Here is a 25,916-nt window from a genome sequence, read left to right on the forward strand (position 1 = left end):
TATGATAAATACTAGCATAAGTAATCTCTTTATTTCAAAGGAAATAAGTACTATGAAGGAGAAAGTTTCTACTCTTTGAAGTCTTTTTTTTTTTCTGCTGAGGCAATTGATTGGGGTTAAGTGACTTGCCCAGAGTCACAGTTAGGACTTGTTAAGTAATTAGGTCAGGTTTGAACTCAGGTCTTCCTGACTTCAGGGCTGGTGCTCTATCACTGCACCAACTAGCTGCCCCACCTTTGAAGTCTTAATTATTCTGTAAAGTCTTGATTGAATTTAAACATATGCCTCTTTATTCATTCTTATCCTTATTCTTCCTACCCTTTTATCAGTCTGATCCTGTGAAAAAATATTACTTTTTACAAAGTATGATATCTAAGTCCTACATCAGTCCTTGAAGTCCAGCTCAAATGTTAAATCCACTAGGAAGTCTTTCTTGACCATTCATCATCTGACTGACAGATAAAAAGCCCCTTCACTTCTCTGAGCCTCAACTTTGGGGTAGTAATTTATGTTGTGATGAAAGTAGTTTTCCAGCCTTACAGAAATGTGCGTTCTTGTTATTTCAGCCAAAAGTAATCTCTATGTTACTTCCTACAGTATTTTGTATCATCTATGTAGTCTCTCATACTATCTTATATCATATTTATTTATGTACATTAATTTCTCACCTACAAGGATGTTTTATTTTTTATTTTTAATAGCATTTTATTTTTCCAATTATATATAAAAATAGTTTTCAACATTCATTTTTATAAGATTTTGAGTTCCATTTTTTCTCCCTCTCCTTCACCTCCACTCTCTCCATAGATTATACACATAAAATCATTTTAAACATTTCCATATTTATCATGTTATAAAAGAAAATCGAAACAAAAGGGGAAAAAAAAACATGAAAAAGAAAAAGTAAACCAAAAAAAGTGAAAATAATATGCTTTGATTTGCATTCAATCTCCATAATTCTCCCTGGGGATGTGGATGGCATTTTCCATTCCAAATCTATTGGAATTGTCTTGAATTACTTCATTGCTGAGAAGAGCTAAGTCTATTATACTTGATCATCACACAATCTTCTTGTTACTGTGCACAATTTTGTATTGGTTCTGCTCACTTCATTCAGCATCAATTCATACAAGTCTTTCAAGGCTTTTTTGAAATTAGCCTGTTGATCATTTCTTAGAACAATAATATTCCATTATATTCATATACCATAATTATTTAGACATTCCTCAGTTGATGGGCAAGGTATATGTTTCTTAACTTATATGTTTCTTAAAGGCAGAAGTCAATTTATATTTTGGTGTAACCAGAAATGCATCAGACATACAAATTCAATAATTTTTTGTTTGATAGATGAGAGGGTAGGAGAGAAAGGAAGAAAAACAAGAAGTGGCCATAATCAAGTAGATAAATCCCCATCCCCATACTGTTTTTGTGTATAAGCTGCTTTGGCAGCACATTATAATTCAACATGATATAATTACTTTCCATGTAAATTTGTTATTTCTTGGCAAATTATTCTTATCTATTTTCTCACACACAAGAGCTCTATTTGATGTTTGGGCACAGAGTTTAAAACTTGCTCAAATACCTGATTTCTAGATGATCTAAGAGTGAAGACTAAGTACATTTTCCAGATTAAGGTAGTTTTTTAAAATGTTCACATCCTAATAATTTTATATCACCTTGAATGCAATCAGTAAAAATGCACATATATTACTATCAATTTTGAAATTACCTCTTAGATCTTCTTAGGTTTTTTTTTTTTTAATTTATACTTTCTCAAAAGAAAATACACTATGTTGGTTAAAAGGTTTAGGTGTGTCTATATGTGTTTTACAAAATTTGTGACACTTCACTGAGGAGAAACTACTTAAGTTAAATTGATGGTGAGGCAGTTTCTGCCTCCTCCCCAGTTTAATTTGTTTGTTTAGAAACTGGATTATCCTATCCCAACTATGTTGGAAATACAGTGACCCTTCATGGGCCTGATCCCATTACTGTTTCATTTCTGGCCTGTGCTGATCAAATCTTATTGACCCTCCACTCCTGGGGACTTATAGTATTAGTGCCAGATTTAATGTGCACACCAAATGGGCATTAGCTCCACTGTAACTAAGAACTCCTGAACTCAGGCAATCCACCTTTTCCAATAGAGTGTGCCCATACTTAAATGCATTTCAAAAACTAAAACTGAATGAATTATTAGAGAAAAATTAGTAGAGACATATTTCTACTATAGAAGAAAAAGAAACTGAGAAGAAATGCGATAGCCAACAAACAACAACAAAATGACACAAGGTTATGACTTTTGAATTAGCCTGAAAAAGGGAAGGATTAAAGACAAAAATATTTGGAAAACCTACCTATTACGTTTAAAAAAAAAAAACTGGAAAAACCAGTTATGTAGGCTCTCTTGTCACTTTTCTGTTTGTACTTTTTAGCATCTTGAGCCAATAGGTCAGCTTTATAAGATATTCAGTCTCAAAAGTACAGCTCGAATAATTTAAAAATATAGGACTCTAAAGGGAAAAGAAATGTTTCTCTTTGGATATGCTAGTCACTGACAACATTCAATTACTCAGAATTTTTTATATCTTTATATTAAGGACATTAAAGATGTGGGAATGGAGAGGAGCAGTGACAGTACTAAAATTCTAAAATGCCAAGAGTGTTCCTAATATAAATTAGATAAAGGAAGTTTTCCTAAATTGAAGAAGAAAAAACTTCCCAATCACCAGCATCAGCTTGAGATCTCTTTTCTCTTCCATTTCTCACAATTGAAAAGGGTTCTTAACTTGGATTCTATGAACTTCTTTCTTGTTCTGATGACTGAAATTTAGTATAATTGTAATCCTTTGTAATTCTTTTGTAATCCTATGAATTTTATTTTATGCATTTAAAAACATTATTCTGAGAAAGGATACACATTGCCAATGGACATAATAAAAGTTAAAAAGCTTTGCATTAGTGTGCACTATAACCTCACTATTCTGACTCTTCTAAAATTTGCCTTCATTTCTACCAATTTACACAATGGTAAAGTGGGCAAAAAAAGCCATTATTATAACTATTTTATAGATTGCAAAAAAAAAAAAAAACCCAAAAAACAAAAACCAGACACAGGTTAAATAACTACTAAGTTTATATAAGGTAGGTGGCACAGTAGATAGTGTCAGATCTGGAGTCAGGAAGATTCATCTTTCTAGTGTAAACCTAGCCTCAGATTTCTTAGCAGATATGTGAACCTGGGCAAGTCACTTTATGATGTTTACTTATCTGTAAAATAAGCTTGAGAAGGGAATGCCAAACCATTCCAGTATCTTTCCCAGGAAAGCCCCAAATGGAGTCACAGAGTCAGACAAAATTGAAAATGAATGAAAAATAAGACATTTATACAAGCATTTATGGCATTATGATTTCCACCCAGGAATTTGGATTCCTATCTTAGATCACAGTCCATTAGAATATGAAAAACAGACACATCACAGGTTGTTTTTTTTGTTTGTTTGTTTGTTTTTTATTGATGTATTTTATTTTTATACTATAAATATTTACAAATGATCCCTTCTAGATGAGAAGTCTCTTGTAACAAAGTAAAACAATTAGGTAAAAGTAATAATATAAACCAAGTATTTCACAGATGAAGTTCTAGTCGAATTTACAAAAGAGCATACATATATGAATAATTATTGTAAATTATAAATGCTACATTTTCCTAGAAATACAAGACGTATTTTTCAGTAAATTCGGGTCACAAATTTATTAAATGAACAAAAGGCAGAGAATTCCTATCTCATTAGCTTATTAGGGTTGGCATTTTTTTTTTTTTTTTGGAGGGAAGAAAGAGTGTTTGTAGAAATTGGGAGAACTGACAAATTTTGTCTTGCCAAGAAATGCAGAGTGCATATGAACAGAAATTTAATTTCTCATAAAAATCATTCAATACAATGAAATGAATAAGTTTAAATTATTGATATTAACTTCAAGAAGTAAAAAGAATTGAAATTTAACACAGTGAAATAAAGGCATAGATCTTTAAAAGTTTTTCATTGTACTTAGATACATGCATGCCGCTTCCCAGAAGAAAAACAGCTCAGAAGTCAGTAGGATTGGGAAACTAACACATATCAAGCCTCGGAGCAACAAGGTGGTGCAGTAGATAGAGCACCAGCCTTGAAGTCAGGATGACCCAAGTTCAAATCTAGTCTCACAACACTTAATACTTCCTAGTTGTGTAACCCTGGGCAAGCCACTCAACCCTAATTGTCTCAAGGAAAAAAAAAAATCAAGACTTCCAAAAATGTGAATTAAATATTTTTGTAATATAACATAGTTTGAGATCTTGTATTGCTAGGCCACCTTCTTTTGTATTTTTTCCCATTCATTCCCTTGATATTTTTGACCTTTTGTTCTTCCATTTGAATTTTGTTATTTTCTTCTAAATCTCTCATATAATTTTTGGTAGTTTGATTGGGATGTCCCTGAAAAAGTAAATCAGTTATGCAGAATTGTCATTTTTATTATATTGGCTCAATCTATCCATGAGCAATTGATATTTTTTCGATTGTTTAATCCTGTTTTTATTTGTGTGGAAATTTTTTTTTTATAATTATGTTCATATAGTTACTGGGTTTGACTTTACAGGTAGACTCCTAAGAAGTGTATATTGTTTACAATTATTTTAAATGGAATTTCTTTTTCTATCTCTTGTTCTGGTCATATAAAGAAACACTGATGATTTATGTGGCTTTATCTCATATACTACAATTTTGCTAAAGTTTTTAATTATTTCAAATAATTTTCTTTAGTTGATGCTTTAGGTTTTCTAAGTATACCATATCATCTGCAAAGAGTGATAGTTCTGTTTTCTCATTGCTATCCTAATTCCTTCCATTTCTTTTTTTCCCCATTTATTGCTATAGCTAATATTTCTAGTGTCATATTGAATACTGGTGGTGATAATGGATATCCTTACTTCATTGCTGATTTTATTGGGAAAGACTGTAGTTTATCCCCATTACAGATAATGCTTGCTGGTAATTTTAGATAAATACTACTTATCATTTTAAGTAATGTGTCCTTTATTCCTACTATTTTTAATAGGAATGATGCTATATTGTGTCAAAAGTTTTTTCAGCATCTATTAAAGATAATCATAAGATTTATCATGTGGGTTTGGTTACAGATTTGATCAATAATTTTTTATTTGTTTTTAAAAATTTTAATTAGCAAATATTTATTTTCCCTCCCTCCCACTGCCTTCTTACTAGTTCATAGTGAGCAAGGGGAAGAAAAATGTTACTAATGTTACAAATAACCATAATCAAACAAAAATGAATTTCCACATTGTCCATGTTCAAAAATATTCAAAATTTACGTTCCATTCTATATTTTGAGTACATCACTCTTCTGTCAGGAGGTAGCATTCTTCATCTTTGGAATTCTGCTAAATTATTGCATTGTTCTGCAGGTTTTTAAAATTTATTTGATATTTTTTCCCCAGTTACATTCAAAACAACTTTTTTTTACATTTGTTTTTAAAATTTTTGAATTCTAGGTTTTCTCCATTATCTCCACCCACAATTAAGAAACCACTTGTAAAGTTATGCAAAACATTTCCATAAAAGTCAAGTTGTGGGAAAAAAAACAAAAACAAAAACAAAGATCTCCCAATAAAATAAAAACCCTCAAGAAAAAAAGAGAGAGAAAGAGAGAATGCTTCAATTTGTATTCGGAAACAACATTTCTGGATATGGGTAGGATTTTTCATCATAAGTCCTTCAGAGTAGTAGTGGATGAATGTACTACTGAGAACAGCAAAGTCATTCACAGCTGGATATCCCAGAACACTGCTATTCCATTTCACTATGCTTGAATTCATGGAGGACTTTCTAGATATTTTTTTGCCTCTGAGTATCCTACTCATCATTTCCCATAGAGCAATAAGATTCCATCATAAACATATATTTTTTATATAGTTTATTGAGTTATTCCCCAATTGAGCATCCCCTCAATTTCCAATTCTTTTTTGCCCTGAGAACACTATTGCTATGAATAATTTTTGTACATAGAGGTCATTTTCATTTTTTCTCTCTGAATCTCTTTTGGTATTCAAGTCAAGTAGTGGTATTGTTAGGTCAAGGAATACGCATGAACTTATAGCCCTTTGGGGACAGATCATATCTTTTGATCATTTATCAACTGGGGCATAGTTCTTCTTCTTTTTTTTTTTTTTTTAATAAATTTAACTCAATTCCCTCTATGTCTGCTCAATAATTTTAACACAGAATTTTCCAGATGTTATTATTTCTGATAACAAATCTAAATTACCCACAGATGAATTCATGAAATTTGTAGACAAGAAGATTTAACCATTATTATTAGACTTCTTCATTCTCAAGCAAATAATTAGACTGAAAGAATAATACAGACGACTAAAAATGCTTTGAAACTCACTGTTAGAAGAATTTAACAAAACTTGTAGGTTTTTCCTTGTTTGACATGTTATCCTATTTTCTCTATCAGTAAGGCTAATATCTCAAGATATCCTTCAACCATTTCCATCAAGATTTATCTCAAAATATGTAAGAAAAATAAGGATGAGTATACATGCTATTATATCTGTATTTATTCACTGCATTACAAAGGTTGATATTTTGCTAAGACCAAAGGAGCCAAAAGCAGCCAAATTGGTGAGGGAGAGAGTTGTGCAGTAAGAAAAGATATTAGATACACTACACCAAGCATCACTATTCAATATTAGTGGGAGGAGAGAGCAGGGCCAGCCTTTGTCCTTATGGATTGCAAACTGCAACAATGAAGAACAACTGTTCAACAACTATTTACCAGGACAGTTACCAGAGAAGGTAAATTGTTTATAATGCTCTACCAGGATTTTTTGTTTTATATCCCATGCAAGTTAATTCAAAGGGAAATTCAGAAAAACTGATAAAATCTAAAATTGCATCATGATTAATTTCCAATAGTTCTGTGCTCAAACAGAACAGATGTCTTAGTGAAACTGCATTAGCAGATAAAAAGCTCCATTAGCTAGTAAAGGCTGGGTATAGTGGGTGGGAATGATGAAAAAGTATGGCAAGGAAAAGATAGAAAGGGAATTGAGACATGCCACCTTTATATTACAGTTTTTTTTTTTCTATAGGGGCAACATGGACAATGAAGAGCAGAAAATTGAATTCATATATCTAAAAGTTATCTCAGCAAAAATTTAGGTCACAACATTTCACAATGTGATCAGAGTAAGTTAAACAGAGTGTGGGAAAGGTGTGGACTACCTTGAGGGTATGAAATGTATTAATTGAAATTGTCAGCTGGATTTTGTCAACTTAGAAATAAATCTGCTGATCCATGTGTTAATTCTAATTGAGAGACAGTCTAGTGGGAGAAATGTAGGTCAAATCTAATGCTTAGCTAGCTCTATAACTATGTGCAAGATATTTAATCCCCCTCAGCTGTTTCCTCATCTGTAAAATGGGGATAATAATTATGTTGTCTAACTCAAAATCCTAACTGAAAAATATTTGTAAACCTTAAAATACTATGAGAATAAGAAATATTGTTATTAGTGATTCTTCATTGTGCCTGTAATCATAAAGTATCATCCTTTTCTTATTTCCAACCACCAATACTTTTTTCTCTTGTTTTAATAATGAAATGAATGTTATTCCATAAAGAGTGATTTTAATATCTTTACTCCATAAATTTTTAGCTATTAATGAGGCATTTTAAAATTGATTTCAAAACAATCATCTCCCTCAAAATCTAAAACCCATACAAAATGATGTAATGACTAGCAGTCCTCTTTTTTTCACAGTAAGCCTAACAAGCATTAGATAGTGTAGGAAGGTCTAACATTCAATTACACAGAAAACTATCTTTTAAACAAATTAACTAAAAGCAGGTAAAAAATTAAATCTAATTTCTATTTTGGCACAGAGGTTTCTGGTATCCTTTATTAACCTGAAGGTAGCTAACAGCTTGTAAGCTGCAATTGAGACACTCCAGCAATGTGTAGTCAAATTGGAAGATATCATATTACACTTACATATTAAAAAGCCCCTATCCTCTGCAGTAATGGAGTATCACCAAGATTACTCAAAACCAAACAGCTTAAAAAGATTCTAAAATAACAACACAGACTTCCCTTGTATAGAGTTTGATAACAAACCTTATCCAGAGTACATTCAATGCATTATTTTTACACTATAAAATAAAATATAGGGGGACCTCTCAAGTTACTATATTAAGAATTCCCACTGATTTGCTGAAACAGCAGACTGACTACAATCACCAAAAAAAAAAAAAAAAAAAAACCACCTCAAACAAAAACGGTTTTGTTCCAAACAATCTAGAAGGCTTTGTTAGTACTGTGTCCATTTAAAAGACTACCTTTCCTTTTCCATCTTTTGTCTGTCTTTAACCACTCAAAAAAAAGTGGGAGGGGAGCCATTATTTTACTTCACTTGACCAAAAATGTAATTGTTTACTTAACTTTTTCTTTACAATGCCATCAATTTCTTGATAGTAAACTATTCATCATGATAATGAAAGTTTGCTTTTAATCAGAGACATTATTCATTTACCAGAAATTTTCTGAGCTTCAAAGTGAAGTGCAAATTTACATTCTGACCATTAATTTTAATACAGAAGTAGACTAAAATCTTCTTGGTCTTTTAAAAATTTCCCACTCGAAGCAACAAACTGGGAAAACATTTTCACAGTTAAAGGTTCTGATAAAGGCCTCATTTCCAAAATATATAGAGAACTAACTCAAATGTATAAGAAATCAAGCCATTCTCCAATTGATAAATGGTCAAAGGATATGAACAGACAATTTTCAGAGGATGAAATTGAAACTATTACCACTCATATGAAAGAGTGTTCCAAATTATTATTGATCAGAGAAATGAAAATTAAGACAACTCTGAGATACCACTACACACCTGTCAGATTGGCTAAGATGACAGGAAAAAATAATGATGAATGTTGGAGGGGATGCGGGAAAACTGGGACACTAATGCATTGTTGGTGGAGTTGTGAACGAATCCAACCATTCTGGAGAGCAATCTGGAATTATGCCCAAAAAATTATCAAACTGTGCATACCCTTTGATCCAGCAGTGTTTCTATTGGGCTTATATCCCAAAGAAATACTAAAGAAGGGAAAGGGACCTGTATGTGCCAAAATGTTTGTAGCAGCCCTGTTTGTAGTGGCTAGAAACTGGAAAATGAATGGATGCCCATCAATTGGAGAATGGCTGGGTAAATTGTGGTATATGAATGTTATGGAATATTATTGTTCTGTAAGAAATGACCAGCAGATGAATACAGAGAGGACTGGCGAGACTTACATGAACTGATGCTAAGTGAAATGAGCAGAACCAGGAGATCATTATACACTTCGACAATGATATTGTATGAGGACATATTTTGATGGAAGTGGATTTCTTTGACAAAGAGACCTGAGTTTCAATTGATAAATGACGGACAAAAGCCGCTACACCCAAAGAAGGAACACTGGGAAACGAATGTGAACTATCTGCATTTTTGTTTTTCTTCCCGGGTTATTTATACCTTCTGAATCCAATTCTCCCATTGCAACAAGAGAACTGTTCAGTTCTGCAAACATATATTGTACCTAGGATATACTGCAACATATCCAACATATAAAGGACTGCTTGCCATCTAGGGGAGGGGGCGGAGGGAGGGAGGGAGGGAAAAAAAAATCGGAACAGAAACGAGTATCAATATAAAGTAATTATTAAATAAAAATTAAATTTAAAAAAAATAAAAATAAAAAAAAAATTTCCTACTCTTAAATTTCAGATCTGTAGTTATAGTTTTGGTTATTCCTACTACTAATAAAGTTTGAAGCTGATCTCTATGTTCATCTTAGTCCTTTCACCATTCTTTAATTAGCTGACATATCCAACTTTTTAAAGTTCCAAAAATAAAACACGAGTGTTCAATGATAACACAACTGGAATTTATCCAGAAATATTTACTAAACACTAAGTTACATAATGATAATGGGGGAAAAAACATAACCAGTAGCTATACCAGTCTTTTCAGGAATTTCAATAAAATAAAAATTATTTGAAAAATAGTAATACCTTCCCCAAGACCTAGAGTAACCAGCCATGTATCAACACACTTTTGGCTTATCATTTCAACTTTATCATAGAAAAAAAAAATTCCTATCTAAACCTCCCAAAGGGTACTATTCTGAACGATCTGGATTTTTCTGAAATATTATTAATTTTTCTGCATCCTAAAATGCACACAATTTGAAAAGTAAGTTATCTCTTATAAGTGATAAATTCTACTCACACAACTTACCAGTAACATATCTTAGGCTGTAAACATGAAAGATAGCAAACATCATTTTATATCTGAGAAGAAATTCAAATATCATCCAATTTGCACTACATATATGCTATGTATTGATGAGGAAACTGAAAATAAATAATTTAATTTTCTCCTTTTGGCTTTGAAATCCTTTAACAGTCTGGTTCCAATCTAATCCTCCTGGAGAATAACCCATTAGTCCCTTTCACACACTCTTATCTTCCATTCCAAATGGTCTGTTTGCTTTTCCATAGGTACAACACTTCAGCTCTGATTTCTGGGTCTTTATACATATTGTTCTTTCATACCTAGAATGCTTTTTTTTCCTTCTGCCTCTTGGAATCTCAATTTCTTTAAACTGATGTATCGCTCAAGGACTATTAAGGCCACTTTTCCTATATCTTCTTCTGTTGCTTGCACCTGCTCTGTACCCTAATTACCTTGCATATAGCAAACATAAGTTCATTATAGGAACAGTCTCATTCTTTATATCTTCAGCATCTAACACTGTGCCTGGCCCATGGTAAGCACCTAGTGAATACTTGCTTATTCACTAACTGATATACATTTTGCATTTCATTATATGTGTATATTTCTTGCTATAAACTTGTAGGCTCCTTGAGGGCATTGACTGCTTTGCTTTTTTTAAAATTTAGCTACCATGTCTGGAACATAGCAGGTACTTAACAAATATTTGTTTCTTGACAGACTTAAGTCTTACAGACAGAACTAGAATTAATATTGCTGAGGATTAGATTTATTTAATTTTATGACATGTCTAGCAATAAGACACAAAGCCATAGGAATGGTAATTTTGGCACTTGAGAAACTGAGAGATTTTCTCTCTCATATTTTCTTTTTTGCTTAATTACTGAGTGAGAAAGAAATCATAAGCATTTGGATATAAATGATCAGTTTTATAATCTTTTAAAAATTATAATTTTTCCATTACTTGTTTTTTGTATTATTATCTGTGACAATATCAGTCTTAAGAACTCCCAATGGGGGAATAACCTTCACCCACAATGATTACAACTTCTCTATGAGTTACTGAGTAAGTCCTACAAAGTATCTGTCTGACTGAGGTTCGCACAGCTAATGTCAGAGTAGGGATTTGAATCCCAGTCTTTCTAACTTCTACACTCAATGCTGTCACACTGCTTAGCTTATATTTACACTAAAATACCACCTGTTAAGCAACCATGTTAATACCAAAAAATTTAAGGCAACTTTAAATGTTCAGTCTTCTATAAAAATAAATTTTATAATTTCTTTTCATCTTTTGTTGGATGTGAACAAGGGCTGAATTCTACCTATAAGTGTTAAAGCATTCACATGTTTAAATATTTCCATAACTTCACCTTTTACTTGCCCCTTTTATAACCTGAGAACTCCTTCAAGCCTGCTCAAGCACTAATGATCTGACTGGTTCCCTCAGACAAGAAATGCACTCTGTAGCATAAAAAATGAAGCAATGATTATAGATATTAATCAAAATATGACACATGGGAAATGTAAAATGTTTCTATCTTCATTTGTCTTCAGATTTTTTGAATTTTAATGGAAAGGAGATGGGTGGTGATAAAATATTACAAGATGTAAGAAAGTTACCAACTTTTTTTCTCCTCTTTAAATGGGGTAATTACCATTCCAGAAGTTTCACTGACTGAAAAATAAATGTTATTAGGGGAAACAACAGTTTGCCCTGTGTCCTTAGGACCCCCGCTCCCCCCCAAGAACATAAGTCTCTCAAAATCTTGAAGGAAAAGTGTTATGTCCTGTTTTCTAGAGCCCCCAAGTTGGGGTGACAAAACATACCATTGATTTTCAGAGCCCCCACACCGGGTTGATTAAAATATACCTTCCTAGTGGAGAAGTGATGGGGTGGGACTCCTGAGGATGGTGGAAAATGGAGTCCATTTATTTCAAGGACTTTCCCCTTTATATAATGTAACAAAAACAACACTGTGCACATGGGACCACATAAACAACTTGCTATTGTATGTAGTTTGCCACCTGGTATCACTCTTCCACCTGGTATCACTCTGCTTCAATTTCAACACAGATTGTCACCGCCCCCTGACTTCTCAGGAAGGCTGAGAACCCTTAGAGGAGATGGGGAGCCAAACCAGGCATTGTTAGCGGCTCCCTCTGGGCTGAAGGGTCTCATACCTCACCCAGAGTTTCCTCACTGACTGTGACTGTCTACAGAAAAGGGTAGTCTGAGATGCCATCACAGGGAGGTGTCTCCATCCAAGTCTGCAAAGCTAACTTGATTAATTCATGAAAGAAGTTGGGCATTTTAAAGTATAACTTGTCAGTCAACAGGCATTTAAGTAGTACTTAGTCAATAAATAATGAAAAAAAACTTTTATTAAGTGATTACTATATTGTAGGCACTCAGCTACTTGCTAAATTTGTTACCCAGTCATTCAGACAACTCTTTAGGACCTCATATGGAGTTTTCTTGTCAAAAACCATTCCTTTTGCAATGGATTAGAAAAACAAAGATTAAGTGACTTACCCAAATTCATAAAGCCAGTGAGTGTCTAAAGTCAAATTTGAATTCAGTTCTTCCTGACTTCAGAATCCAATGAGCATTTAGCTGCCTCTACAATGTACAAATCCCCAGCTCCTTCTCCTCCCCATCCCCTCAAAAAAATCCACAATACACAATTCAAGGAGCTTACAACTTAAAGGAGGAAGGAAATACATAAAAGAAAGCTGAAGGAAGGTTTAGAGGTAGAGATACCCATGCAGGAGGCAAGGTAGAGAAGCCAAAGAAGTTCAAACTGAGTGTCTGACTTTGAAGCCATCAAACTGAATTGTTGTCTTCATCTTTCCAATTTACTTCATATGAGTTTCAGGGATTCTAGATTAATGTCATGAGAATGCAAATGAAATATAGAAACTTTAAAATTATAAGCAGCTGGAGTTTATCTGATGATACCAAGGGAATATTCTTAGTTTTTCTAAAAATAAGAATCTTGAGTTAATGCAGTAAAAATCCATTAGGAAAACAATAGGAGAAATTCTCTAGTATAATGGCTAGAGTCATGAAGAGCTGAATTCAACTCTCATCTCTGGAATACACTGACCGTGTGGCTCTGGACAGGTGACTTAAAATTTCACTGTTCCCAGGCAACTCACTAAATCTTTGCTTTTCTCCTTTTGTAGAGGAAATTTTCCCCCATAGGAAATTACCTACATCAAAGAAATCATAGGCCCACTTTAAGATAATAATAAAGAAGTAACTGAATTGTATTGCATTTAAAATATATATATTTGGCTTTCATTTTACTAAGTAAATCCTTTTAATGGCCTACACTTTTCCCTGAAATAAACTTCCAATGAGAAGGTTGGGGTATGTGGATACTTGGGAACTCTTACCAGACTCTTCCTTTGAAAAGGGCACCCAAAGGATTCACTTCAGCATTTTCCATCCAGCTGCTACTTTGCTGGATTTCATGATCTTCAGAAACTTATCATTCCACAAGATAATTTCAACTTTTAAATTCATGCCTCTTAAGATCATTTCCCACCCCAACCCTTAGACTTCTTCATGCCCCCGTGCTAAGTCACCACTCCCATTTTCAGGTTCTTCTTACATGTTGTCTTTCCTCATTAGACTGCAATATCCTTGAGAACAGGAACTCCTATGCCTTTCTTTATATTCCCAGTCCTAAGCACAATATTTGCCACGTAGTAAGCACTTAATAAATATTCCTTGACTCTTGACTCATTTATAGCAACAATATTGTTCTGATTAAGTTCGTATGGAACTAGGGAACACTACACATTACAAAGATTTAAAGTGGAGCTTCATCTTCAGTTTAATTCAATGGAAAGGCTTATGGAGGGTGAAGCAGTCTATACAGGGTATACTAGAATACTTAGTATAGTTATTTAAGCTGTTGAAGCTTCAAAGAGCACTAAACTTTTGGGGATACACTATATTACAAAAGAAGAACCACAGAAGAGAAGCAGAGTAAAGAATGTTATTGGAGACTCTCTAAGATGTGGGAAAAAAGGGGGAAGAGGGGAGAAGGTAAGTTAGCTATATACAGAAGGAAAAAATGATGCTGGAAGAATAGGCTCTTTTGCTATTTGCTCCACTGTTACCCAATGCAAATCAGGAGGTTTGGCTCACATTATAAAACTACTGTATGGAAATTTTATGAGAAGACATGTACAAATCATTCAGGATGGGCAGACAAAGAGGAGTTACAATCCATATTGTTTAAAAAAAAAAAAAAGGAGAATATCTACATTGGTGGAATTTTTGCAATTCTATAGAAATAAAGTCAAATCTTAAAGCCTTGTAGTGTGATATAATCCATATAAACAACAGTAAACATTATTAGCATATGTATTTATTACAAAGTTCTATTCCAATGCTTCTATTATGGCACAAAAGTTACTCTGAGTTGGATTGGGAATGCACACAATTCCAGGAGCTGAAAAGCTTTGACCTGAAGCTAGGCTTCATCTGAGCTTTTTTGGGAGAGATTTGTCACCAAGGAGTTTTATGCCACAATGTGAAGATTTATTTTTTGACCATAACCACAATGCATGCCTACAAAGGCATGGAAAAATTTCCATCACTGAAGAATGAAATCAGTATTACTGAATTGTCAGTAACAATAAAAACTACAATTATTTTAGTAAATGCCATTATATCAGTACCCTTTCATGCTACCTACTTCTAATTTCTTAAAATAACCTGGCTTATTTTGGAAATTTTGGAAAAAATCATTTAAGATTTTAATACAATATTGTCAAAATTGACAACACATGCACTGTGAACTAATTTCAAACAGTAAAATACAAAAGAACAATCATGAATATCTGACATGATAAAAGAAGGTACATACTCTTCCCTAATTATTTTTTTTAATGGCAGGGTCCTGACAGAATACATGTCCTTCTTTTAGCCTTTAATATTCTTATAATATCCTTATGAGCTTTATAGGTTGTATAAAATTCACTTCTTGATATCCTTGTAAACCTGGATCTGACCCTTTTGGCTTTACATCTTTTTACTAAAACTGAAAAAGACTGCCAAGAGACTAAGCTTCTTAGAGAAGGATTATTCAGCATTATAGCTAACTCCAATTTAGTTCCCAGCCATAATGATCAAGCCATAATTATAAAAAGGGCAGAATACTACAGACTACCTATCTGGAAGTTCTCTCACTAGGCCAATTAAGTGCTTTGTAGCTAATGGGATCTGTCTTCAGTGAGTTTCATATTACAACATTAACCAGATGTCTTCTAAATATCATGTTTCTCAAACCATCTGAAAAGTTTGCAATGAATAATATGAGTAGCAGTTTTATGTTCTTTACCTATGTTGCTAACAGGCCCAAGGCAATTGATTTAAGGGCATCATCACCAATTCTGCATTCTCTAGTGACTAGATCTAGCAATACATATAAAATTTTAAATGATGCATACTGAAATAAAAATGCAAAAATAATATTATATAAGTAAATTAACCAGATAACATTAGCAGACTCAAATATACAAACAGTTCTATGCTTGATCACAATGACAGAATTCCTATCTGCTGATAAAGAAGGGTCTGCTAATCAGGATAACCCAGTAGAGCATTCATCTGATGGCAGCCACTATAAAGACCAGCAAGTGAAACCTATCCATTACAGTTTACCATCTCAATACAAAAAGTCAACTCAGCTTGCAGAATTTATCCTATAAACTGGCAATGAATCTATGTTGCCCTTGCATTCTGATTATATCAGGACCACAGTTATCTAAACAATGAACTAACAACAAGAATATTGGATCTAGTGAGAGGAACTGGATTCAAATCCTAATTTTGTCACTGGAGTATGTACTTGTGACTGGAGGCAAATCATCTATCTGTGGGCCTCAGTTTTCACATCCATGAAACAAGGGAGTTGGATTTTGACAAGACTTTTCAAGATCTAAATATATGAACATTAAACTCAGTTCCTGCAGTATGAAGGACTGCTATGCTTTTTTCATTTCTTGCTTAAATTTCATGGGCTCTGTTGCTGGACAGAGGCTTAGCCACTGACTCAATTCAGCACTACAATATTTACGGCCTTAGGTGGGTAGAATACTATTTTGTGGTTCATTTGTCTAAGTAACTTTCAGGAGTTGGTGATCTTTAAGGAGAATTTTTCTCCTAGCAGAACCAAGAGGAAGTCTGTGGAGAAATTTCACTTAAGATTCTGGTTTCATGCAAACTGAGATATATTGAAAATACAAAGGAAATGAATTAGCCATCACTGAGATAACTGCATAGGCTATTTCCCATGTCTAGAATGTCTTCTTCCTCAAGCTTTTACAGCAAAGCATATCCATTATCACCTTAAACCATACTCAAAAACTCCTCTTCTCTGTGAAACCTTTCCAGACAAAGCTGGCCAGTTTCCAAGTGCTGCAAGACAACCCTGAAGCATTTATGTGTATCACCATGTACTTGTAGTTGGTTATGAGCCTGTTGTTTCAATATGTAGTTTTACTGCTACTTGTCTTTAGACTGCCCTTGAGGAGCCATATATCTCCCCTCTTTCCTAGTAAATCCCCACAATACCAAATTCACTGAGTAGGCACTTAATAAATGATTATTATCAAGCCATACCTGCAATTTATCATAAAGAATAGGATTTCTTCCTATAAAAATAAGTGACTGGTAAGGTCACAAAAAAGACAATAAGCTTTGACGTTTTTATATTTTCCTGCCTGTATTTTTAAAAGAAAATAAAATTTAACTCTAGTTCACTTAGGATAACCTTCTATATAGCTATATAGATAATAGGGAAAAATTCAGCAATTGAGCTCTTAATATGTAACCCTTCATTAAGAGGTAATTAAGAAGAATATGCTTATATTCTGCTATTCATTTCAGGGTATAATAAGAATCAAATTCATAGTTTCACAGTCTTAGATCTGGAAGTGATCATACCTGTTATAATCCGATCTTCACACTTTAGAGATGAGGAAAATCATTAAATAACTTTTCCTAGGAAGTGGCAAGGCTCAATCTCAACTCCAAATCTAATTCTTTTACTGCTCCACCATGCTGTCATGTCTAAGCCTTCTAAAACCTGGAAGCATTCTTTCTTTCTTTCTTTCTGCTGAGGCAATTGGGGTTAAGTGAGTTGCCCATGATCACACAGCTAGAAATGTTAAGTGTCTGAAGTCTGTCCTCTGACTTCAGAGCTGGTGCTTTATCTACTGCACCACCTAGCTGTCCCCGGTACCATTCTTTCTAGCCTTACTGCATGCTATTCTAACACATACACTGCTTTTTAGGCTTGTTCGCCTATCTTCCCTATCTGTTTTTCTTCTATAACCCCAAAAAAGAAAAGATATAGCTAAGTAGCTATAATAAATAAGGAAAAATATCCTAAGTGCTATAAGAAATTTATACTTCAATAATCAAATAAAGAAAACATCAAGTGTCAACTTGTCTTTTCAATGAAACCTTTCCAAACAACAGCTCATGCTGTTCTCCATACTTCAAATATCCTTGCTATTCTATCTCTCTGTATTAAAATCTTCACTCCAACACTCTTGGAGATAAAACTCAAATACCATCTGTTTCATTAAGATCTGATCCTTCCTCTTGGCCCATTAGAAAAAAAAAATTCCCTCAGATTTGGAAGTTCACATTGTTTGTATCTTATCCTTTTATGCTCTATTCTGAAAATTCTGTATTAGAATTGATAGCAAATTTAGTAAACAACATGACTATTTCATTCTTATATTTCAAACCTCAATATCAGTGGTTCTATACAGTGGGTGATTAATAATTGACTATTGCATTGAAATGTTAAACCAAGTTTTGTAAAGGAGAAAAATAAGTGAACAGAGAGAGGAGAAGGGGGAGAAGGAAAGAGAAGACAGAGAGAGAGAGAGAGAGAGAGAGAGAGAGAGAGAGAGAGAGAGAGAGAGAGAGAGAAAGAGAGAGAGAGAGAGAGAGAGAGAGAGACAAAGAGAGAGAGAGAGAGAGAGAGAGAGAGAAAGAGAGAGAGAGCATGCCAGCACGAGCCAGAGAGACAGAGAAAATGAATAAATATCTTGAGTCCTCTCCAAATCTAATTACTAATTTAGTTTCTTGATGTAAAGTCATAAAGCAATTGTATTTAAAAATTTCTTAAGAGTATTTAAAATCAAATTTAAAATGGACTTGAGCAAGTTTTCCCAAAAGCTTCTGATGAAAAATTTTTTTCTCTTGATGTATGTTTGCTTTTAGGGTTCTCTTCCAGGGAATGGCTTAAGGCATTAAAGCAATTATTGAAGCATAGGCCTTTTCAAAATAAAAATACAAGTCTAGGCAAAACCAGCAAAACCAGCAATAAAGCTGTTTGACATTGGTATACTGAAATGGTAACCTGAAAATGAAATCATGAGAGTTAAATAAAGGTCCTCAATATAGTAAAAGAGAAGAAAAGTTTACAGATCAGGATTTTGAAAAATCTATTTAATATACAGGGTGTTCCAAAAGTCTGGGTTGCAGTTTTAAGCTACTGAAAACTACTAAAGCTTAAAACTACACTCCCACTTCTGGACACCTATTGTAATACAGATTTTCCTGATGTTTCATCAGAAAACTGATAATGAAAATTGAATTTGCATTATATTTCAATGATCCAAATTGGTGCATTTGAAAATTCACATTTTAAAGATGCTACTAAGGTAACTCCCATTAAGTAAAACTATAAGGTGCTTTACCATTCAAATCCCATAAAATATGAATAATTGCAAGGCTTTAGAATTTTAAAGTCATTTAATATTGTTAAAGAGATGGTAGAAAAAGTGGGAAATAATTCAGGATTACCTGCTAATGACATTTACTGAATTACTAAGGACTAAAGGTGGTTTTAGTAAATGGATTTCAGTAAACAGAGAGAAGGGAAGCTAGATGGTACAGTGGGTGTAATAACAATACTGGAATCAGGAAGACTCATCTTCCTGATTTTAAATCTGGCTTTAGACACTTAATAGCTTTGTGATTCTGAGCAAATTACTTAATAACACAATTTGTCTCAGTTTTTTCATCTGTCAAATAAGCTGGAGAAAGAAGTGGCAAACCACCTTTCCCAAATGACAAGACTGAAAAATAACTCAACAATAACAAACAATGAGATAGGACAAAGCATAAATGCAGACGGCATCAGAAGTCAAACCAATATCAATTTTTACACAAGCTTGTAGCCTATTAATTTACAAGATTATCAGAAATATTAAAAAGAGATTGACAGCAGAATATTTTTCCCCCAACAGTTCTATGTTTAAATCTACAACAAAGACTGATTAAGGTAATTTGACATTTTAAACTTTATACAAAGTTGATGAGAAAGTAAAGAATAATTTCCCAAAGTATATGAAACAATAAAATAAAGATTGATCAATCAAGTCAAAGCAACTGTTAGAAGTACTGAATCCTCTTTTAATTCCATCAGGAGAAACATCTGTGAAAAGATAAACCTTCCCTCCTGGCACAAATACACTCTCTTTCCTCAAAATTCTGCCAACACTTTTCAGGCTAGTGCCTTAGGGCATTTAGTGCTTGCTGAATTGAATTGTTTAAATATGCCTTTCAAAGCACTTTAGTACATTTTATTTTATAAAATGCCCTTACTTGTGCACACAATTTGTGTTCTCTACTAAACTATAAGCTCTTGGATGAGAGGAATGTATCTTTTTATTCTTTTTGCAGTTTTGCAACAATATCATACACACATATACATATTTAGAGAGATTAAGCTATATAGATATGAGCATTTTAACAGTTAAAAACTCCATTTTTAATAAAAATGCTAATAAATCTCTGTTAAACCTGAGAAAATGCTGCAAAAATGGTACATATGCAGGATTTTGCAAGGGCTGTTTTATAAAATTACACCAAGATCTTTCACAAAAATAATTTTTTCTCAAGTAAAATATTAGAACTTTTCTTAGGGTTAGAATAGTCTGAAGAGAACAAAGTGAGAAAGAAATCCAAGATGGTAGCAGAGTAGGAAATTTCAAGTATTGCTAAGCCAAAGTACCCTTCTCTGTTCAGCACTACCCAATTAGTACTGTTTCCTCTATTAGAATATAAAGTTATTGAGTTCCAGTACTATCCTTGCTTTTGTATTTGTAACAACTGTATTTACCCCAGTGTTGGCATATATTTAAAAAATGCATTTTCATTCATCTATCCATCTACTCATTCATTCATTCATTACAAGGAAAAGCCCTAAAAAAAAAAAAAATCACATCAGAGAAGCACTGTGAAAATTTGATTAATCTGTTAGAAAGGGAAGGTCTAAGCCTGAAGATAATAAAAAGGGAAGAATTCAGGGTAACTATAAATGAAATACTAAAGATCTTTGAATTTTCAAGTATGTCAATGATATATTTATATATGTGTGAATATTTATCTGCCAAATGACAACAAAGAAAAATGGCTTGTTAAGTACAAGGATTTTGTATGGAAGGTAAGGTTTATATGGAAGGAAGAAAGGGAGGAGGAGAGGGGAGGGAAGAAAGAAAGGAAGGAAAGAAGAGAAGGAGGGAAGAAAGAGCAAAGGAGGGAAGGAGCAAGAGAAGGGGGTGAAAACAGAAGAATTTAAAATTAAGGGTAAAAGTAAAAGTAAAAAAAAATAAAGGGTAAAAAGGTAAAATACTATAAAAGGTAAAGTAAAAATTAACAGTGAAAAGTAAAGTAAAAAGCATCACTATAAAAAGTAAAAGTTACACTGGGTATGTTATAATTACAAATATATATGAATTTTTTTTCATTTGCCAAAAGGTTTACTTATTTATTTGTGAAGGATCAAATAGGACCAATCCAAGTTTTGGTAAATCAGTGACAATGATTACTAATCTAAGTGTATAAACCCTTTGAAAGAGGGCTTAGACCCAAGTACAAATATCCAAGTTCCCACCAAAACTTGGATTAAACAGAATAAAACATTAAGATAATACTGTTGAGACATTTTAGGTTTTGAGAACTTAAAATTCTGAAAAACCTATAAGGCTTTTTAAAAAGGCACTGAAACTAGCATCCACTATTTTGTGATTTGTATAATCAAGTTAGAGGTAATGAATTTAACAGGTTTAAAGTGTCCTAAATGATTCTGTCAACTTCAGCAAGGCCTGCCTTTGATGAGAGAACTAAGTGTATATATATATGTGTGTGTGTGTGTGTGTATATATATATCATATAAGTATATGATATCATATATCATATATATATATATTTTTAAATGTCTTATCATATTTTTTTAAAAGTACTTATAAATGAAAAAAAAAAAGTCCATAAAGTAAGAGCTATTGACCTGGGATCCACAGACCTTCAAAGGGCTCTATGGATAGATTTCAGGGGATCAGACAAAATTACATCTTCATTTTAATAATTGGTTTCCTTTGTAATCATATGTGTTTTATTTTATGTTTAAAAAATTAATTCTGAGAGTGGTCCATGGGCTTCCCCAGACTGCCAAAGGCTTCTATTACACAAAAGAAGTTAGGAACCCCTCTCTTAGAACATAGAATATCTGGATTTGTCCTGTTGTGTATTTCAAGTATTTAACGCTAACAGATCTTTTCTTCCAAAACTGAATTTACTGGAGAGAAATTATCCAGGACTATTATCACCATATCATTCAATAAGTAAGCAAGCCAAAAAAAAAAAAAAAAAAAAAAAAAAAAGATTTACTGATGTCATACATCTTACCTCTCAGCACTGATTTTAAGTTCAGTTTGGCTTGTCGATGCAAGTCTTCCACACAGGGTGGCCTCGTGGTAGGTAAGAAGACATTTTCCTGCTGGTGCCATGGTGCTGTGTAATGAACCGTCCATCTACTCTCTTCATCTAAATTGGAGACAGCTGTAAAGAGAAAAATACAATGTTGAGCGAAACAATGCCTATTCCATGACAGCTACATCAATATGGGGAAAGATAGCATGAATTAGGAAAATAGCAAGATAATTATGGAGGAGCAAATTTTGACATTTAATCTTATACTGCAGTATTATTAGTATATTAACAGGTTGCAAAGGAAGAAACTTCAGTGTTACCTATCATCCATTACACTAATGACATAATTATACTTTTCAGTTGATTTTCCCCCCAGAATTCAATATTCCTTTTCCATGAAAAAATTACAATATGGCTGATCAAACAGGTAAAACATACTTGTACTCATCACCTAGTCTAATACTTATGCTAGAGCATTTCATGATCATTTTATTATAAAGTTTTTGATATCCATGTAGAAAAACAAACACCAAGTAAGGTTCGAAAAAAAAGTAGTGTTTCTTTCCAAAACAATGCTTAAAAACATTGTAATTATAAAAATTGTCACAATTTGTTTGAACAAAATAATATTTAATAGCCTTATAAAGAGTACTCCTGAAATATTTTTTGAAAGAAATCATTAATCGAATTCTTTATTTCCATGAGTTTTGGTTATTTGCAAAGATCACAAGTGAACACTAGGCAATTTATTATATGAAATTTCAGTGGTTACCTAATCTAACATATACTTCACTTCTGAAGCCCCTTAGAACATTCTGACAAATGGTTCTTGGGTTCAACAGGGAAGTATTTTAATCTTTTCACATTTTTACTGCCAAGGTTTCCTTCAGTCAGGTCTTTTAGCCTCTCTCCATAAAACCTAAATTGAGATGGGAGGCAACAAGAGGTTGAGTACAACAAATGTCCAACTAGCAAGTCCTTATCCATGAATGACCTGACAGGAATAGGAGGGGGACACACTGAGGGGTCATAAGGAAAGGATACTAATATAAAATGAAGTCTCTGTTTTGGAGAAACTCAGTTGGAAAATGATTTTAATTGAAGTGAAAGAATAGCAGAAACAGAACTGTGCAGTCCAAGAAGCTGAGTCCAATCCTCTCTGATTATGTAGTACTAAATATAGTTTTTACAGGTCTAACTTTTGCAACTTTAGTAGATCATAAAGCAGACTGAACAAGTGTAAATTGTTGGCAGAAAACCAAAATGAACAGGCCAATGAGTCAAGAAGAGAATTATAAGTGTTGATTATATTTCAATATTTCAAGGGGCCATGATTTCCTCAGTGTAGGTACTCTCTCCACTGATGCAGAATGGAACTTTTTATGAATCCTTTGACTGAAAAATTCATCATTTTCTGTTGGTGAGCCATTTGGAATTTAGCTCACATTTCTATATCTCCTTAAGTTTTAAAAATTATTCAAGGAGTTTAGTAATCGAGGCAAAATTTGAATCCTACTTTTCAGACAATTCAATTAGTAAGCACTGCTTCCAGGCAAAGCACAGTGCTGGATGCCCAGGGGATATCAAGGCAAAAAAGAAATAACCCATAACCTCAAGAGATTTGTATAATAAAAAGAAGGTAATTTTTGAGGAGGCAAAAAACACATAAAAAGATAAGGAGAAAGATTAAAAAAAAATGGCATCAGAAATGAGGAGGGATTTAGTACCAAGTATGGTAATGGTCAGTGGCTCTGACACTGGAGATGAAAAGACAAGTTGGGAGCATAGTTAGTATTGGACACTCACACTCAAGAGCCAAGGCTCTTTACTTTATACCACACAGCTGCCTCTTTGCTACTGAATACTAATTCAGTAATCTGAAGTCCATTTTTTCTATTATGCCATAAACCTTCCATCCTGGTCTTAATCCATTAACCACACTACAAGTGTTAATTAAATACTGTTATGTGCCAAAGGCTAGGGATATAAAGAAAAAAGTAAACTGTCCTTGCCCTAAAGAAACTAAAGTTCTAAAGGAATGGGGAGAAAAGAAAATATGAATGAATGAATGGATGAATGAACAAATACCCACACAATATAAACAGGTATCACATATAAAGATATATGTGTGTACCTTCCCTTCCCTATAAAGCCATCTATAGAAAAATTTAACCTTTGTGTTAAATGTTTATATAGGATCAAATATCTGGAAGGGACTTTGAATTATGTGGTTCAAATCCTTCATTTTACAGATTATTTATGTGTCAAGCTCTGGGAATGAGAGATAGAAAAGAGAAAAGAGGGAGGGAAGGAGAGAGGAAGATAGGGAGGGAAGGAAGGGATGTGTGTGTGTGTGTGTGTGTGTGTGTGTGTGTGTGTGTGTGTGTATTCCTACCCTCAGGAAGATTAGAATACTGTAGGCCTAGAAAGATTAAGTGATTTGGTCAGTCACTTGGATAACAGAAATGAACTTGAACTCAGTGCTCTGACTCCAAAATTAGCCCTTTTAAAGTTATCTTTGGCTGCCTTCTTTTTCCTTCTTACTGACCTAATCCTTTGTTGATCAGGTTATATACTGACATCAATAAATGTGTCTAAGACTAATCAGAATTCTGATTTTTTTTATCGAAGCACTTAATTTAGTGCCACAGATCCCGATCCTACCTCCAAATTACAGGATGTTTGCAAAATGATTTGTAAATTTCAAATTTTTAAATCTTAACTCTGCTTTCATTATTATTGTTACTGATACTACACCTAAAGGCTATTGGTGATAATGTTACTAAAAACCAATGAGTTCATTGTAACAAATTATTTGATTTCCCCAGTAAGAAAATGTTGAATGATGCAGAAGTAAGAAAATGTTGAATGATGCAGAGTATTTATTTGTTATAGCCAATCATTTCAGATTTCTAACTCTTTATATTCTATATTACTACAAAAAGAAAAAAAGGAAAACATTTATCAGTTGGCTCACAATGAAGATTCAGTTGTCTCACTACCTAGAACCTTACTATCAGTAAGGTTCCCCTTTCAGTATAGATTCTGCTCAAGTAGAACAGTTGAGTAAACATTTGGAGGTGGGGGGGGGAGGTGGGGGGAAGGGGAATACCATCTTCAGATGTTATTTTTTTGTTGCTACTAAAATAATACATAGACTTGAATTAAACAGCATAAACAATTGACACCACGAAAGAAGAAACAACCAAAGTAAAAGAAAACATTCTAAATGCTTAGTTCTTTTTTTCCAAATAAATAAAAAAGTTCCTGGATGGAAATTTTTCCTTTAGTGACATTTCAACAAAACTGTACTGCTCTGGTTCTCAACTTTAAAATGATGCCTCTTCAATTTAGACAGAATTTGGTAGGTAGCAGGATTCTTCTGTATTTAAACAAGTACACAGCTGGGACCTTCCTCAGGAAACTTTACAGGATTATCCCCACCTTAAACATGGAACAAATCGTTCAAAGACTTCCTTACTACCCTGCCATTTAAAATATATACACACACAATCTATTAGTGGAAGATAACACAAAGCAAACAAATACATTTCTTTTCTTCTTTCAATGGCTTTATAGAGGAACAAAGAAAGTCGCACAATTTTGACTCCCATTTTAAAAATGGAAAGCTAAAAACAAAAATGTTCTCCTTGTATTAAATAATAAAAAGGCTGAACTATAATAAAGGCTTATTTGCAAATAACATATAGTTAAATAGCACTCCTACAAACATCATTTCATTGATTCTTTCAAAACCCAGTCTGTATAGAGAGCGAGTTAACCTTATGGTAATTATACATTTCCAC

General features: G+C 33.3%; 1 protein-coding gene across 2 annotated transcripts in view; it reads right to left on the bottom strand.

Annotated features, from left to right (window-relative positions):
- The window catches only part of NHSL1 (NHS like 1), a 250,760-nt gene that overhangs the window by 39,868 nt on the left and 184,976 nt on the right, over positions 1 to 25,916 (bottom strand). For both annotated transcript variants that reach the window (XM_051997842.1, XM_051997843.1), the window contains exon 2: positions 22,087 to 22,239. In XM_051997842.1, the coding sequence (XP_051853802.1) occupies positions 22,087 to 22,239 (153 nt within the window). The remainder of the gene's footprint in view (positions 1 to 22,086; positions 22,240 to 25,916) is intronic.

The sequence above is a fragment of the Antechinus flavipes genome, chromosome 4 (assembly GCF_016432865.1).
Source record: "Antechinus flavipes isolate AdamAnt ecotype Samford, QLD, Australia chromosome 4, AdamAnt_v2, whole genome shotgun sequence".
NCBI classification, from domain to species: domain Eukaryota; kingdom Metazoa; phylum Chordata; class Mammalia; order Dasyuromorphia; family Dasyuridae; genus Antechinus; species Antechinus flavipes.